Source organism: Pseudopipra pipra, chromosome 15, assembly GCF_036250125.1.
Source record: "Pseudopipra pipra isolate bDixPip1 chromosome 15, bDixPip1.hap1, whole genome shotgun sequence".
In the NCBI taxonomy this organism is placed as follows: Eukaryota; Metazoa; Chordata; class Aves; order Passeriformes; family Pipridae; genus Pseudopipra; species Pseudopipra pipra.
The window spans coordinates 14,033,625-14,051,862 of NC_087563.1; the positions used below are offsets into that span (position 1 = coordinate 14,033,625).

Genomic DNA, 18,238 nt, shown 5'->3' on the forward strand with positions numbered 1-18,238 from the left:
ACTGTCTCAGCCCTGTGTCACCAGCATGGACTGAACTCTGTACAAACAACCCAGCATTCCTGGGTGGACTTCAAGCCCTTGCCTTCTTGTGTCCAGGGCAGTATTTGTCAGCAGAGACATCCAGGGCTGATGCTGCCCTGAAATGTCCATGTTGATACTGCTGCTGCTGGGATGCTCTGTATCTGGAGCTCCCTTTCCTGGTTTGTCTGGTGCTGCTCTGAGAGCACCATCAGCTCTCCATTGCCTGGGACCACCAGGGTAGAGGTCCCACCTCTGGCACCTGGGATGCTCCAGGGCCTCATTGCATGGCTGGCTCAAGTCTTGCATTGCCCTGGAGCTGGCAAGAAGCCCACTTCATGGAACAGCACCCACCAGAGGCAGTAGGAACCAGAAAGAGCAGTGCAGTCCAGGGACCCCCAAAACCCCAGGAGAGCTCAAGAGGAGTACAAGGGTATTGCACAGCTGTTCCCATGCCCCGATCTTCAAGAAGCTGGCACTAGGGAGCACAAACAGGGCTTGCAAGCATTTTCTAGCAAGTATTGCCTCCTCCCACCCCACCTCTGAGCCACCCCTGGGACATCAAGTAAACCTTTCCCTTCTCCTGGGCCGAAGCACGGACACAGCAGGCAAAGCAAAGACTTGTCTCTCCATCGTGATGCAGAACTGACAGACACTGGCACTGTCTGGTGGGCAAAGAGAGGGTGGAACACAGCCTGGGGAAACACCCTTGCCCACCCTGCCTGGGCAGCCCACCCACATCTGAGTGGCAGCCACCCAGGAAGAGGTGAGAAGGTGGGTGACAGCAAGATGGGACTGTGCCCAGATCCACGGTGCAGACACGAGGAAGGCGACAGCGGCAGTGGTGCTCTGGTTAGTCACTGCTGGGAAGTGTGCCATGCTGTAGGACGGTGGTGTGCTCGGCCACCTGCTGCGTGTGGCCTTATTTTGATGATGATTTCAAGATTCCTCTAAGGGGGAGTGAAGCTGGGCAGCAGGAGCTGATGAAAAGCACAGAGGAAGGAAGAGGAAGAAACTGCGGGGGCTTGCTGGGGACATCCCCCAGGATCCTCTGGCCATGAGGGCAGGCTGTCCCCATAAGGACCAGGCTCCATGTGGGATGTATGACTCAGGAGGCAGCTGCTGCAGGTGCTGAAACCAGGTGTCAGTCACCTGCCAGGGGTGCAACCGTCAGGGCGACACATGTCCAGGAGGTTTGAATCAAAGGTTTCAAAGCTGATGGGCACATGGTGTCCACCGGTCCCTTTCCTGGCACAGGGGGGACCCTGCAGGGTTTGCCCATCCCTGCCCAAACGGCAGATGCAGGGCGGCAGGAGAGGACATGGGAGTGGGGACACAGCAGATGCATTTCGTCACCCGGTCAAGGGGCGTGTGTGTGTGTAGGGGGAAGGGGTGACTGGGTGTGTGGGCGCATTTATTGCCTCTTCCCGCCAGCGCCGGCTCCCTGTGCACACACGGGTGGCAGGGACCCAAGGGCACAGCCCACGGCTCCCTGGACTTTTACCCTGCTGTGCAAACAGGCAGGCGCCAGATTAGGGTATCAGTTGGAATTTCATCCTGTCAATGGCACCCGCAGCCTCTCTGGGCGGGCGGCAAAGCATCTTCCCTCTGTCCTGGCCCCTTGTCTACCTGCAGGCAACCCAACACTGCAGATGAATTTGGGAGATGCACATTTCATCCCCCCAGGACTCTGTTCCTCCCCAGGCTCGCCCCTTGCAGACAGTAGTGATGCCCATGCTGGGTTGCCATCACCCCATCCCCTGCCAGAGCAGGATCCCACTGCTGGTCTCCATGTGGCAATGACAAAATTGGATGTCAAAGGCAGCCAAAACCCACTGAGGGAGGATGATGAGTGTGGAGGAGCCAGCCCCTGGCATGGTGACCATGCTGGAGTCTGCACACAGAAATGGCCCCACTTTCCCCAGTCCAGCCCTGCTCTTCAGGCAGGTGGCCCATCGAGTCTTATCCTTTTCCTATGTGGCACCAGCTCCATTGTCTTTGCCTCCCCCCACCTGTTTTAACTCCTGATTCCCCATGTCCCCTTGCAAGGGTGTGGAGCGGTGGTGGTCCCATGCCATGGGCAGCCTGGCACCGTGCCAGTGAGTGCAGGGTCACCAGGGTGCAGCCGTAGGTGCAGCTGCTATTGCAATTGCAGGAACAAACCATTTGCTCTGTCCCTCTGTCTGCAATGCCACCTCATCCTGTTCCCACTCCTCCATCTCCTCCACCCTTTATCCTGCTTCAGGTGTCCCTCCACAGCTACCTGCCCTGCCCTGCCACCTTAGCACACACATCTCCACCTCTTCTCAGGCAGTCCTTGGCACTGGGAGGAGTTTTGGGGCTGGACAAGCCATACTGGGTAGGGATTTGAGGGCAACCCCTTACTCAGTGGTCTTCTGGACTGAGGGGACACCCCTGGGATGGAGAGGGGAGAGTGTTGGGCACCAATGCCAGCTGTCCCAGGCACTATCTCACATCCTCGTTCTCTGTTTGTTCATCTTGGACAAGGAGGATATTCAGCCCATCGACAGCCATAAAATGAGATTAGAGACCAGGAGGCGCCAATGGGAGCTGGCCTTGTTCTTTGGCCTCTGCCAGCCCAAGCATGGCCTCACCCTTTCCCTGCTGTCTCCAGAGTTTGCAGCCGCTGGGTCACCCAGCATTGCCATCCCTCTTGAAGCCAAAGGAATGAGACGTGGCAGCGCCAAGCCACGATATGAGCCATGACACCGCCAGCAATGCCCTTGTGGGATGGGCACAGTGTGTGCTATGTGGGCAAGGCTGCTGTCCCAAGGCACCCTTCCCAACCCTGGCTGTGCTCAGCGGCATCGGCGCCAGTGTGACTCCTGAGACAGCACCCTCCCCTGCCACAACACCATGGGCCAGGAGGGACAGCAACAAACCTGTGTCACACAGGATTCCTGCTCATTTTTATTTTCACTGATGCCTAAAAATAAAAAGGAAAACCAGTTCTGCCTTATATACACAAAAACTGAGCCAAAGTCCCAAGCTGATGCAAACATTTGTCCTCATCACTGTGTGCACCTGGCAGCAGTGGCTGTGGGAGGTGTCACCAGCTCCTGCAGGAGGGACACCCAAAGCCTTTGAGGGCTGGAGCAGAGCAGTGGGTGCAGTGGGATAATGACCCACTTGTAAAAGCCACAGCACACCCGGGCACCTTGTGTCCTGGGGTCTGTGAGCAGTGTGGGGCTGGCAGTGGACAGGACAGCCAAGGGATGTGAGGCACAGGACACTGTTGGGTGGCATATGAGGGCTTGACTGGGTACTCTGCAGGCAGCAGGGACATGTCTGCTGCTCCATGTTCATGGAGCTTGGAGAGATGATGCTGGGAAAGATCACACAAGCCACCATGCAAAGCTCATGCTCCCTAATCCCTGTCTCGGACTTCGGAAGCCGCAGCTCAGGAGCAGCTGGCTCAGCCCTGAGGAGGAGACGCAGACACAGCTGTGCCCCAGCTGTGCCCCACTGGCCTTTGGGTCTGCTGAAACTGGGCTGCCCATTAACCTGGGCCAGTACAGTGGTCAGGGGTGTGGGATGAAGGGACTGCTCAGATGCAGCTCACCAGCAGGAATAGACAGGGGGTAGTTACTGGCCTAGGGCACAGAGAGGGTAAAAGGAGGTACAGTGCATGGAGGAGAGGGGAGACAGGGAGGACAAAATCTGTAGTCCTGTAATCTGTAGTTTTAAAGAAAATAGGAAAAAAAAAAGCTTCTTTGTCTTTCTGAAAACCAATTCTCCATCCCCTAACTGCAGAGTGCATGCCAGCCCCATTTCTCACACGCCTGAGGTGGCTCCTGCCCACCTGGCAGCAGCTCCCGGTGCCTGTGGTGACTGTGATCCCTTGGACTAGCACACAGCCCTTTCCTGGTGTCAGCCCTTCTGGACAGCATGGGGCTGGTTCTTGCACCCTATCCCAATGGCAAACCTGTTCTCCTCCACTTCCCCACAGGAAGGTGGTCTCAGGGCTCAGCAGGATGGTCTGCCTCCAGTGTGCCTGTGCCAGGCTCCCTTGTCTCCTCTCCCTGTGCTCCAGGTGGAGGATGGCTGCAGTGCTGTCTTGCCATGGCACAGCTGGGGGCACTGAGACTGCTGGACACATCTCCATGTGGCTCTTTGTGTCTGCAGGGGCAGAGCTGGTGATGGGACAGTGGGCATTGCCAGGGTGGCTGAGGACATGGACAGGGCTGTTCAGGGACTTTTGCCAAGGATGTGCTCCAGCTTGCCACCATCACTGTGGTTTGAAGGACTCCTCCATCATGTCCTACAGCCAAGTGTCTTGCCTGGTTCCTGCAGCCCAGCTTGCTCTGTCCTCCTCACCCCACTTCCCAGGAGACCAGCTCAGCAGAAACCCATTTTGCCTTGAGTCCAGCCAGGTCTTTTTTCTACTTCAGTCTGGTTCGAACTGCTCAAAAGCACCAGGCAGCTGCAAAGCCAGGAGGACCAAAGGAAGCATCCTTCCAGTTCCACCTGGAGCATCACAAGAGAGCCCTCCTCCACCACCACCCCCTCTCTTCTGCTGACATAAGGACCTTGCCTTGGGCTACAGAGACCAGAGCAGTGTGTGTTTCCCATGGGAGAGCAGTACTACCTAACCCATTTTTTTTACACAGCCCACCAGTCCCTTGGGAAGGTCCCAGTGCCACCTTGCCCCCTCTCTGTCTGCCCCGTCGGTTCAGTCGGGGACCATCGTGTCTTTGGGAAGGGGCTGTCACTCTTCCGAGCACACGGACCGGCTGGGCTCTGTGCATAGTGCTTATCTCTTGGTGTCTGTAGCTGGTGAAGGGGGTTAAGGCATGAATTCTTCCTTGATCGTCAGTGGAGATGAGGAGACGAGGTTGGGGGCACTGCTGTTGCAGAGGCCCCCAATGGGTCCGAGCGTGCTGACAGCCGGCGGGGTCGGCGTGGTGGTGCTGGTGGGCTGGCTTTGCTGCTGCAGCTTCTTCTTGTTCACCTTCCTCTCCTTCGCCCTCCGATTCTGAAACCAGATTTTCACCTGCAGAAAGGAAAAGATGGATATGCAGAGCTGAGGATGGATGCAACCAAAGATGACCACCCTCATGGTGCCCCTGGGGCAGGGAGGGCATCCCCAGGTTTGGAAAGGAAGGGATTTCTGTGGAGCAAGGTGGGGCCTCTGCCAACTGCTTGGGCCACAGCCTCCCCTACCCCATTCCCATCTCCCTCTCCCCCTGGGACGTGGTTTTCCCGGGACTTTGCAGCACTGACCTGCCGCTCAGTCAGCCCCAGGGCAGCGGCCAGCTCGGCCTTGCGGCGGATGGTGATGTAGCGGCTGTAGTGAAACTCCTTCTCCAGCTCCAGGCGCTGGTGGTCCGTGTACACCACCCGGTACTTGTCTTTTGTCCTGGTCTTGCCTGGCAGAGAGAGAGAGCAGAGTGAGAGGTGAGCTGTGGAGGGAAGCAGGAAGGGGTGGAGGTGAGCTGGAAGGGGAGCAGTGGAGGGGAGAGGCACGGAGGAGATACACAACCACCTGTCTCCACAGGAGAAACGTGGAGCTCAGGAGCTCAGGAGAAACGTGGCAATGCCCTGGGGACCAGCGGGAAAGACAGTCGTGAGGCTCCTACTGGATTTAATGTCCATCCTGGTTAGCACCAAGGTGTTTCTCCCTGTTGGAAAGTACCTGAGCTTTGGTGGAATTGCTTGGTGGAAAGAGCAGGAGGGATTCAGAGGCACCTCAAGGAGATGGACCATAAATCCCATGTGTTATGACACATGGTCCCTGAGAGGAGCAGAGCTGCAAGTCCTGTGGTGGACTGAGGACAAGCTGCCTGGGATTGCTGGGGAAAGCCCATCTCTTTGCCAGGAAGCCCTAAACAAAGTTGTTATCACTTGAAGGCACATGGATCAGGACACGGGAAAGACAGAAAACCCTAGAATGACAGCATTTCTCTGCCACTGAGAGGGTTATTTTCCTTTTCCCTGTACTGATCTAAGACAGAGGGCTTTCCATGCATTTTCAAAGATCCATTGAAGAAAGCCCACATGATGCCTAAGCAGTCCTGGGGAGTGACTCCACAGGCCAGGGACTTTTGGCCAATGCCAATCTGAATCTCTCCTTGGCACCCCCAGATATGAACAAAGGTTGGGGCCATCAAGACTCACATTTCTGTGCAGAGATGCACATCCCACATGTCTGCAAGCAGCACCTGCTGCTTTGTAGCAGAAGAATATAGTCAAAAGACAGCCCTGCTGTCTCCTCTGTTAGTTCCTTTGCTAACCCACCAACACACAGGATTTGTGGAACTCTGCCTGGGGTGGGGGCCGAGGGGTGCAGGTGGCACTCCAAGGAAGGACACCTATGCCTGGAAGTTTGCTGACAAGATCCTGGTGCTTTCCTCTGCAGAAATGCCCATGGGCAGGGAATAAACACAGCTGTGAATATTTGCTTCTCCACCCAAAATTACAAAATCCTGTTCCAGGGAGTCAAGAGGGATGGTGCTTGGTCATTTGTTTGCCTGGCAGACACGTTTGCCCATCTTCTCCTGAATTTCTGCTGCTGAGAGCAGTGCTGCCACAGAGAGGAGTAGGAGCAAGTGCAGAACAGCTCCATGGATTTCCCTGGGGCTGCCCTGGGTGTACCAGCATGGACAAGATACTGCCCATCACTGCTGCAGATGTGCAGAGAGGGATTTCTAGTGACCCAAGGACCTATATGACCTCACTTGCAGCCTGATTATGCCAGGAAGGGGGATCTTTATGTGCCTGCCATCCTGTTCATCCATTCCCCTTAAAAAGTCTTTGGCACCTCAGCCAGTTTGGGCCAAATCAGATGGACATTGGACAGTCTCAGCAATACAATTAAATTCTGAGCCTCCCAGTGGAAGCAGGAGTTTGGGTGGCACAGAGCAAAACTGGGCTCTAGAGACACTAATAGGACATCAGAGAATCTCCACAGAGAAAAACCCCAACCCTCAGGCTGAAAATCTGTTTCTCGACCAACTCAGTTTTACTTTTGACAGTGTCTCTCTCTTGCTTTCCCATTGCAAGGAGATGGGGACTTTCCTAAGCCACTTCTTACACTGAAACATAAATGTAAAGGAGTGTTGGAGGCAGAACAACCCACAGCCACTGTATATTCCAGGTCCGGGAGGGGCACCCTCAGGGTCATTTCCCTTGCAGCATCCCATGGGATGTACAAAGACAGCTGTTTTTCTACTAAATAAGCAGGAGCCACAAACCCAGCTCATATCATTGACCACTGAGCAAACCGGGCGTGGAAGCACATGAGTGGGAGAAAGTGGGCTGGCACAGAAGGCATCTTGCCCTGCTGGGACTTGACATTGGCACTCCAAGGCACACAAGCAGCAGTCACCCAATTCAAGTTAGCACCTGATTTCCATGAGTGTGCCACCCTTTGTCCTGCCATTGCTCCTGGAGGTGGTGGCTGGGGCTCAGCACAGCATGAACGGAGTGATGGACGAGGGTCCCAGCACAGTCCTCAAGAAGCACCAGAGTTCTCCAGTGATACTAGGAAGAGGGTGTGAACCCATCAAGGCTGCAACGTGACCAGGAATGGAACCAGAGAGTCCAGGGCTGGACTTCTGCCACTAACTTGTTTTTGAGGGATGTAATGAATTCAGTGACCACTTCAGAGAGTGAGGAGCCCAGCTCATCCCAGGGCTGGTCAGAAGTGAACACCTAATCCCTCCTCACCACTGCCAGGTCAAACCTGCCTCTGGACACAGAGGGTGACTCTGCAGGTCAAAACAGGGTAAAAAAGGTAATTTGTTTGAGCAAGATGTGTGTGGAATGTCTGCAGAGACACGGCTGAAACACAGCAAGTCAGTGTGCAAGGGGTCTATGTCAGCTTTGCTGGGTGCTTGTCTCTTATTTGGCACATCAGCTGTGACAGCTCAAAGCAAAACTGCCCACAGAAGATACTGCTGGGCTGGAGTGATGTTGGAGGCACCCAGCCCATGTAGGACCCACACTCTCCCCTTGCTCTCTCACAGGACCCTTGTCCTGTTGCTGCCTCCTCTCGCCACCCCACAGGGGAGGAGTTCACCAGCATGAAAAGAATTTCTTCACCCCAACCCAGCAGGGACCTGTGCTGAATTTGCAAACACAGTGATCCTGGGAAGTTACAGAATAAACCAGATGCGCTGGTGGAGATTTATGTGAGGTTTAGCAGCTCTGTGAGAAACTGGGCTCCCTTTGGCTGCTCCAGGCTCAGGGGCTCCTACAAGTTTTTTTCTTTCTCATACATTTATCTTTCTTTCTTCATTTGAAAGCAAACACTTTCCTAAAAAGATAATAACTTAAAAATGATCTTATTGGAAACATTGCTGTTTGAATACCCTACCTAAAAACACCTGGAAAGTGAAGGAATTGACAGATACAGTAAAAAAAAATTAAAGGATAAAGAATAAAGGCAGTTTGCGAATACCACATATGCCATGAATTTCAGTAGGAATTATTATTTCCTGCTGCAGCTGTAAATAGATCCATCACAGCTTGTTCTTTGTTATTCCCTCTTCATCGTTCATCCTGGATGGAGGGCTGTGCTTTGCCTCAGGGCTGGCAGAGCCATCACTGGGGGAGCTGGGCACCGGGCTCTCGCTGCCCAATGTCAGGTAGAAAAGACTCAAAACAGAGGGCTCACTACCAAGCCAGAGATGGAAAGTTATTCACCTTGACTAACTGTTGGTTTCGGATGTTTGCTGAACTCTGGGATGTGCTGTGAGTGATTCACAAGGAAAAGAAAAGGATTCAAAAGAAATACTATTGACAATGAATAATTCAACTGCCTTGAATATGAATGCTGGGTTACACTTAACTCTCTCCTGGAGAGTTTTTATGGCTTTGTGAAAAAGAAAGAGGAAATTCGGGACGAGCCAGCCTGGTTCCTTATGGGGAGCCCTCATGCCTATGGGGACACCCTGATGCTGCAGAAGGGAGCAAGGCTGAGCAGAGTGATGGAGCTGCTCCCACGTTTACAGCCAAGCCTGGCAAAGGTGTATCAGGCAGTCCCATGGCTGGGAAAGTTTGGAGCTGAGGCTGCTGTCCCAGGAGGGAGTGTGACTGGGGTGCATGGGGTGCACAGGGGGTGCTGGTGATGTCTCCTAACACAGTTGCTGGCCACTTCCAGCCCTGCTATACATTTACAGCTCCTCCTGCTTGTCCCCAAAAGGCCAGGCAAAGGAACTGCTCAGGCAGCCAAATGGAGCCATTCATGGGGCCAGTGGGAATGGTTTCGGCTTTGGGATCAAGGCAGGGCCAATGGCTGTGTGGGGAGAAGGGATCGTTACTACTGTTAATGTATAACCCTAATAGCACTCACCTGAGTCATGATTAGATAAGGGAATAGCTTTAATGTGCTGTGCAAACCCCAAGGGACGCGCTCCCGAGTGTGCACACACACATACACACACACACACTTGCACAGGGGGATGGAGTCTTCATCCCAGCCTGGATCTGCTCTCCACAGCAGCCCTGCCCCAGAACAGGGATGCTGGAGCTCCTGCCCTGGGCTGTATCAGGAGCTGGCAGGGTAAAGGAAAATCAAACTAGATCCCTGTGCCCACCATCCACGGCCACAGCTGCCAGGGAGGTGGTAGTTCACCCTCTCTCTGACCTTGGCCTGTCCAAAGGATGGCTTTAATTAAGAAACTGTGCCCCCAAATCCCTGAGACATCAGCAATATGGGACATTGTGAGACTGGTGCTGAGCAGCTCTAAAAACAGTTGGAAAGGAGCTCATTCAAACCAGGGAGCAAAGAGACTGCACGGTGGCAGGGGCACCCTGGGTGGAGCTGGAAAACAGTGAAGGAGTAAAAGCTGGCATGTGCTATACAGAACTTGTCTTTTCCCCAGTCTACCTGGTCTCACCTTCCTGGTGATGCTCTGGCCACACACTGGCTCCCTCTGTACAGCCTTGTCTGCCTGTCTGTCTGTACTGGGTGCACAGTCCCACACTATCTGAGGGCATTACAAAATTGTAATGCTGAAAAACATCAGCTGTGTGTAAGTCCCATTACCAGTGAGCACCTAGGAAAGAACTGGTCTGCACTGGGGTTAAATGCACAAAGACAGGGCTCGAGGCTGTCCCCTCCGTGTGGGTGCTTCCTCTCCATGAAAAAGTAGCTTTATTCTGAATGAGCAGTCCTTCCATCCCAAAGGAATCAGTGCTCTGTCAGGATCTGGCATTTCTCCCCAGGGAAAGGATCAAGGAAAATTTCCCCTACCCCCGGCAGAGCTTAGGCAATGCTACAGATGGAGAAACTGAGGCACAGAAGCAGTTCCAGAGCAGAGTGAAGTCCCAGGATCAGAGCCACAGCTCTGCTTGCTGGTGGGACCCCCTGGACGGCTTAACCCCCAGTCCTTCTGCAGGTCCATGGGTGGAAATGGAGCTAACCCTAACCCACACCTCCACAAAGACAGGGACAGCCAGCAGAGTGATGCCCCATGACAGAGACCCCAAGCCCAGAAGAGGGCTGGGATCAGCTCCTGAAGCCCAGGAGACTCCAGGCTGGCTGGAGCCATCCTCATCTGGCAGCCAGCTGTGCTCCAGCTGCCTCTGTGTGGAGGGGTCGATGCTCCCTCTGCCGAGCAGCGGTGACGGGAGCCTCACTGCACAGTGGTGATACCGAGCCTCAGGACAGACAGCCCAGCTCATTTCACCATCCCTAAACTGACTGGAATTGGGAACCCCAAAGTCTGCACCAACAGTGGCAGGGGCTGAGCCTCTGATGCCCTCCCTGGGCACCCCCTGCCCCACACTTGTTTGCTCCCCTCCTTTCCCCTCCAGCTCCAGCAGCTGCTCCAAAACACCCACACTCCTCTGTGGCCTGGGAAGGGGGGATAAACCCGAGCCCCCCACCCTCCCCGCGTGCTGGGAACCAGCAGCTCAAGCTTTTCACAAGCCTTCCCCTTCCCGTGCATACTTCAATATCCTCAGCTATTTTTCCTCTGCCGCAGGAAGCAGAGGAGTGATGGATGGGACGACCAACACGGGGCGAAGGAGCGGAGCCATGTGGTTTGCTTCATCTCGGCCAAGGAGAAACGACCCCCTCCGGAGGGCAGTCCTTCTCGAGATCCCTGGGATCATTCCTCTGCCAGAATGCAGCAGATTTTGACAACTGTTGGGTGTCAAAAACTGGGTGAGAGGAACCACACATCCCCCCCCACATATTTAATGTCTCTGTACTGCAGAGGGAGGAGATGCTGGATGAATCCTCACCCAATGGACCCTGCCAAAGCTCCCCAGTCTCTACTCTGGGTTGGGAAAATGGCCATTACAGACATCAGGGTTGAGGCAAGACTCACCTGTGCCACAGAGTGCTGCAGGCCCCTTCAAGGACCCCAGCAACCCTCCTATCCCCAGGGTAGTTCCTTCCAGGCCGTCTGCTAACATTGACACAACCTGGTTCCAAAGACTTCAGAGCAAACAGCAATGCTCCTGTGGGCACCCACTAGCAATAAAACCTGTTTTGGCTTGGTGCAGCGTGCACTGGAAATGTTTCACTTGCCAAACTGCCCCACTTGACCCAATGGCTTTCTAGTCTCCTGCTCACAGAGGATCAAATTCTGTCCTCCCCAAACACCTTAGCTCTAAGTGCAAAGCTGTGGCTGGGGGTTGTGCACCCGGGGGTTGTGGGACTGGCAGAGCTGTGAGGCAGAGCCCAGGCTTGGTGCACGGCACAGCTGCTCAGGGCAGCCAGGCTGCTGGGAAAGGACAGACACACACACACAGCTGGTCAAAGAGCTGGATTTGGAGAGCACAGACCAGTGCGCCAGAGCACAGGCTGGTCCTGGCTGGGCTCTGCACTGCTGGCACTGTGACCGGGCCAAAACTGCACCCACACCCTGATACATGGGAAAAGGCACCTCTCTTGCAAGCCTCATGTTCCTCCCAGGAGGTGCAAACACCAAGGGAATGAAGAGATGGTTTCTGGTGTTTGCAGCGAGCTGGCAGTTCCCCATCACAACCTCATGTTCTTGGGCACGGACAGCACAACCGGAGATGCTTCAACCCCAGAGGCAGCAGCCTGAAGCTGGATTTTGAGACAAGTCTTTACTGGCCCTGCTGTGATTCAATCCTTTATTTTGGCAACTGGCAGATTCCTTCAGTTGTTCCCATGTTTTATGGGTGCCAAGCTGAGTGCTGCCAGCCTGGCTCCTGTGATGGGTCAAAGACCACACCAGGGCGGGAGGGCGAGGAGCACCGGGGCGACAGCCAGCGCCTGTGAGATGGGAACAGCCTGATTCAGAGCACTGCCTTCACACCAGCCCCCATCCAGCTCATCCTGACCTACCTCCTGGATGGATCTGGCCCATCTGCAGCAGGAGGAGGACAGCAAGGCAGTGGGGGTCCCATCTGGGCACCAGGATTCCTCTCCCCCTTTGCAGCCCCACAGGGCTTGGCCCATCCTTACTGTGGGGCAGCACAGGGGGAAGGATCCAGCCCCTTATCCAAGTGATCACAAAGCTAACAGCACTGGAGTGGGTGTCCTTGAAGGGTCCCCTATAGGAAACATCTGTCATTGGCCAGAGGTTTAAAGTGCCCCTCTGCTAATCCTGGGGTATTAGGCAGCCAAGCCCATCACGTAGGTACCGCCAGTGCTCCAGGGAAGCCCTTTTTGTTTAAGGAAAGTCAATTCTAGGGAAGTTTAAGAGGCCTGTACCTTGGCCAGCAGGCTAAGTAGACAACAAACCCCAGATGGGGCCAGGAGCAGGTTGTGGGTTAATAATTCAAGGGGAGAAGACTGATGGGGCCCAACACACGGACACTGAGAGTCCTGGGAGAGCAAAGGGTCTCACAGGGAGTGACCATGTCCTAAAGAGGGGTCCCCCATACAGGGGCTGACCAGGGAAATCCACTGTCCTCCAGCCACCACCATCATTCCAAAATATACCAAGCACGGCATGAACCCCAGCAGTCCAGGGGAAATGTTTCTGTCTCATTATTGGGAATTTTACACATGGGCCTCACTAGGAAAATAAACAGAGCCGGAAAACTGACTTAGAAAGAGTGAAAACTGAGATGGAAAACTGCACACCCAGCAAATCGCCATTCACCCATGTTCAGAGCACTACTCTTTGCTCTCCATTACCCCAAAACCTGCCCAGGCACCGCAGGCATTGGTGCCACGTGAAGCCCTGAGCACATTTGCCTCCCCAAGGGATGCCCCAATTGCACTTTCACTTGCAATATTTAGCACTGCTGCCTTGGCTGGATTAGTGACCTAAAAGCCAGACCCAAGGCAGTATCTAAGGATTTGCATGACTAATGAGCAGTGGGTGAATTTCAAAGTTCAGCCAACCCCCTTTCCAGCCACCTTCCTGAGCTTTTTATAAACCCAGGGTGCAATTCACAGGGAAGTTTGCAAATAATTGTGAATAAGGAGGAAGCATGAGGCTCTGACACGCTGCTCATGAAGATTTTATGAGCAGAAAAAGAGGTGACACTGGAGAGAGAAATGAGGCTTGGGGACATCTTCCAGCTCAGTTCCCTTTAACTCCCCATTCCCAGCAACCGGTGCTGCAATCCCTTGTGCTGCTGAGTTATCTTGGCTCAGCCAGGTGAAGCACGCATGTATGTAGCAACAGGTACATAAAATCATCCCCCTGCAAAGCCTGACTCTCCCAGTGAGTCACTGGGAGATTTCTCACTGATTTTCCTCAGGCTCTGGATCACTTTTGCAGAAGTCCCCAACACACTCATATTCCCTGCGTAACATTCGCTCTTGCCACCACACAGCTCTTCCCCAAAAGCTTTCAAACTAAGGCCAAAGGCTGTTTATACAAATCAAGACAGAGAGGGAACTTTAATTTACAACTCTCTGAAGTATCATGATTTATAGCACTCACAATGAAGGTGTTGATATTTATAGTGAAGAAGTCTGTGTATTCATTTCCTATTCCCACCGTGGTGAGAGGGGTAGTTTATCAATACAGATTGATTAAAGTCCAGCTTATTGATTCCAATAAAATGATTCATCTAAGAGCTTCACCCTTATCTATGTCAAACCTATCTCTGCCCTGCACTCTTTCAAGCTTAATGGAGACTTTTATTTAAAGGGTAGCACTGGAAAACACCAGCTGCATCCCACCATCTCCCAGCACATGGTCCCACAATGGCCAAATCCTGCAGTCACTTGGCACCAGCAGCGCTGGGCTTGGACCCAGCAGAGGTGCAAGGACAGGTCCTTAATCTGTAAGTGCCTTAGAAAGGGACTGTGTCATCCATCCTAAGGAAAACCCCACAAGAAAGGGCCTTTCACCCCAGCATCCAGCCCCGCATCGCTGTGGTGAGGCTGGGGCAGCTCCTCTGTGTGTGAGGAACAAGGCCGATTTATTTGTTCCTTTGTATTTGATCTAAGAGATACAAACTAAGCAACTAATGATATTTTTCCAGAATTCAATCAACTCAATTGTTGTCTGACTCAATCAGAGGCACTTTCAAGCCCCTGTTTTATCTCAGCCCCACTGCTGGGTGTAAACCCATGCCCTTGATCCACAGGAGAGGTGTGCTGATGGCTTTCCCCTCTCATTAATTTCCCCTCCCACCTCTTTCCTCAAAAGAAACTGAGATGTTCAAACCTACAAAACCTGCAGAAGTGGCGGGGTCCCAGCTGCAGGGGAGGGCTGCAGATCACATCCCCCTTCCACCCCAGGCAGAGGGCAGCCCTCAGCTCTGGCACGCCTGTGGGTCTCCATCACTGGGTGTGGGGAGAGGCATTTTTCCTAAATAGTTATATTCAGTGCTTAAAATGGGACAGGAAATACCAGCCTGCCTCTCCCCTCCTCTTTCCAGACTGGGGCTGTTTTTTTCCATTTATCGGGATGTTCTGCCTGCTCCGCTGCAGTCACTGGTCCCCATTCCTGCCACACGGATCCTAGGAGCATAAGTAGCTATTTTCCATGCTGGAAGACCCCAGGCACCTCTGCACAAGGCCCTTACATGGGCCTTGGCCAGTGGGAATAGCGTGGAGCCAAAAACAAGCCAAAAACTGGAGACACTTTGCGAACAGGGAGCCCTAGCCCTGATTCCAAGGATGTGGGGCAGCAGTAACTGAAAACACAGCCACTCCTGCAGTGAGTTTGGCCTCAGCAGAGCTCTGAGGAGCTCATGGCCAGCACAGGAGAGGAAGAGGGGTGGCAGGTCCAAGCAAGCCCTGTGGGCAGAGGGTCCCGCTGTGGCAGGACAGGACCAGGCTGGGAAGATGAAAGGGTGAGGGTAGGTCAGGACAAAGGGCCCCGGCACCTCACCTCGCTGCCAAAGGAGCCAGCCACCATCTCCATGACAAAGAGAAGCCTTTGTCAATTTGGGCTGGCCCCAAGGGGGATCTGCCCACTGCCTTTGAAGTGGGCAGCAGGGTGGGCAGGGCACTGGGGTCGCCCAGACGCTTTCCCCAGGTCAGGAGTTCAGTGGGGACAGGACCCCAGGGACATGGGGACAGGACCCTGGGGACAGCACAACCACTTGGTGCCCACACCAGAGGTGACTACAGGAACCAGGGCACCCTCTTCTGCAGTGCCAAGCACCCACCCATGGCATGCTGCACCTGTGGCACCCATGTCCACCCTCCACGTGGCACTGTCCCCAACACTTTGCACACACACACTGCCTGTCACACACACACCGAGCACAGCACCATCCTCCACACACAACACCCTGCACGCACACACTGAGCCCATAAAACCCCCCATACACACCCGGTGACACTGTACACATGTACTGCTCAGGGTACCTTGCACACACACACAGAGGCTGTAACACCTCACTAAATCCACCTTCTGTACACACACACACACGGCCTGTATTTATGTACAGTACCTTCCCTTCACACATACACACACACAAATACATGCACACAGCATGTGCACACCCACCATGCACAGGCTCTCACACAGCCAACTCACATTCTCACATACAGACACAGCCCCACACACTCACCCTTGCATGAGAACCCCCACCAACACCCCTTCAGTGTCCTGGGTGTCTCTGACTCTGCCCATCCCTACCCTGTGGCCGCAAGTGCAGACAGGGGTGCCAGGATGGGGAAAAGGACTTTCCAACCATATAATCCCAGCTGCCGCCAATGTGGAAGGACAGCACCCTCCCTGCCCATCCTCAGCTCCTGCCACTTCGGTGGTGGGGTCCTCTGCTCTTTGGGGACTGGGTACCACGCCAAGGGCAGGCCAAGCTTGCTGTCCCTCTGGCAGTCCCCATGCAGGGAGAGCCACAGAGCAGGATCCGGCCCCACAGGACTTCTAGCCTAGAGATCCTCTGTACTGAGGACGGCGCAAGTGTGCAGGGTTGGGGATTTCCTTACCATTGTTGCTGGTGCTGGGAATGCTGCGCCTCATCCACTCATACGGGGTGCGTCTCTGGGCATTAGGAGAGAGCTGGGGGACAGAGCTGCTAATGGGTGGAGGCAGGAGTCCAGAGCCTGGGGGCTGGATGGGGTTAAAATCTGGGGGGCTGAATCCAAACTGCCCTGGGCTGGCAGTGGAAGGCGTCGCCGTGGTCCCGTAGGAATGCCAGTCCTCCTTGGCAGGGGTGTAGGGAGACCCCCAGGCGGCCGCCGGCTGCCCGTGGTGCAGGTCGTTGTTAATCCCCGGCACATGGTGGTAGCTGGCGAAGTCCGAGTACTGGGGCGGCCCCGGCACGTAATTCTGGGGGTTGAGGTTGAGGCTGGGATGCCGGACCGGGCTGGGATACATGTTGGTGTCCTTATCCACAAGATAACCCACATACATCTTCCCCGGCCGACCCCACGCACATGCTGTGCCGCTGAGCCGCGACTGCGGCCGGTTGGGTTTGGCGGGGAGGCGGCCGCCCCTCCTTCCCCGCCACTCACCTGGGCGCCTTGGGGAGCCTGTCCTGGGGCCAGGCACCTCCCTGCCCACAGGCTTTTATTGGGCCCAACCTCTCGCAGCATTTGCATTGAAAGGCAGGTTTGCATTTCAAAGTGCAGGAACCCCAGCGGGTGAGGGGGACTGAGTTCAAACCTCCCACCCCGGCTGCAAGGAGGACGAGGCGCTGGGTAACCCTGGGGAACACCGAGGACCCCACGTTCCCTCTGTTGTCACCACCCCACAACTACGCCCATGCCACCAGATGTGGTCCCTTTGTAGAAGCCAGCTTTGGGGACACTGGGGCAACACAGGTGTCACCTATAAGGATGCCCCAAGGAGCCCACCACCATCTGTACCCCAGGAGCAGGATGTCTTGGGCTGAGACCCAGCATTAAAACCTGGCTGTGGGCAGAGGACAGGCTGGGCTGTGCCTGCCACCTGCCCTGTCCACGCTGGGGAACACTAAACTCTTGCTCTGAACAGGGCTTTTCTGTGCCCAGCGGCAGTGTTTGGCCTATTTGGAAAAGGGGGGCTGGTGGGAAGTGAAGGTTCTGGATTCCTATTTGTTCCCTCCATCCAGGGGCAAACCCACCCCTTGAACCCTGACAGCAAAGCTCACCCCAGTATCAGAGAGCAGGACAGATGGACAGACAGAGTCTGAGTGCAGGAGGAGTGCTCTCACCATGGACACAATGAGAAGTCCCTGGGCTCTGACACATCTCCAGGGGGCTCACAACTCTGCGGCAAGAGGAGTTTCTCACCTGTTTTCAGCCTTAAGGAAGCAAAAACATCCCCATATGTTTGGTGATTGGGAAAACCAAGCAGAAAGGGGACTCTCATGGAGCTGTGTCTGCCATAGGTGGGAGGTGGCCACCAGCCATAAACACCCCAGCAAAGATTGCCCACTCATCGACTGTGAGGCCAGACACTCCTCCACTCCAGAGGGGGCAAGGGACCAAGGACCAGCGTTGTGTCATGCTGCCAGAAACTGCAGAAACTGCCATCCAGGAGCCTCCTCCACACCATTTTCCCCCACCGGTGTCACGCTCCCAGCTATGCCAGACACCACCACAGCCACAGTCATCATTTGCAGGATGGTTTTCTCTCCTCAGTCACAAACACAGCCCACAGAGGGTCCAGAAGGGTGTTTTATCACCCCTCCCCAAGGCCACCTCTGTCCTTTTCTCTGCACGAGCCCCTTCGCCTGCTAGAAACACGAGCAGGACAAGAACTAATCCACTCTCACCCTCCTGGGGCTGAAACAGCCTGGAATGTGACAGTAGGAAGTGGGGGGGGGGGGGGGGGGGGGGGGCGGGAAGAGAGAGCGAGAAATGCAGGGGAAAAAAGAAATAAGGGATGAAGTTGAGAAGAGGGAATAAAAC

The 18,238-nt window shown here is 54.7% G+C and overlaps 1 protein-coding gene across 1 annotated transcript; it reads right to left on the bottom strand.

Annotated features, from left to right (window-relative positions):
* Positions 1 to 4,690: 4,690 nt before the first annotated feature.
* Positions 4,691 to 16,889, bottom strand: CDX1 (caudal type homeobox 1). Its single transcript, XM_064672054.1, has 3 exons — positions 16,331 to 16,889; positions 5,263 to 5,408; positions 4,691 to 5,032 (listed from the first exon to the last, which is right to left on the bottom strand). Exons 1-3 carry the CDS (start codon positions 16,755 to 16,757, stop codon positions 4,826 to 4,828), a joined length of 780 nt encoding a protein of 259 aa, XP_064528124.1. The 5' UTR covers positions 16,758 to 16,889; the 3' UTR covers positions 4,691 to 4,825.
* Between the last annotated feature and the right edge of the window lie 1,349 nt (positions 16,890 to 18,238).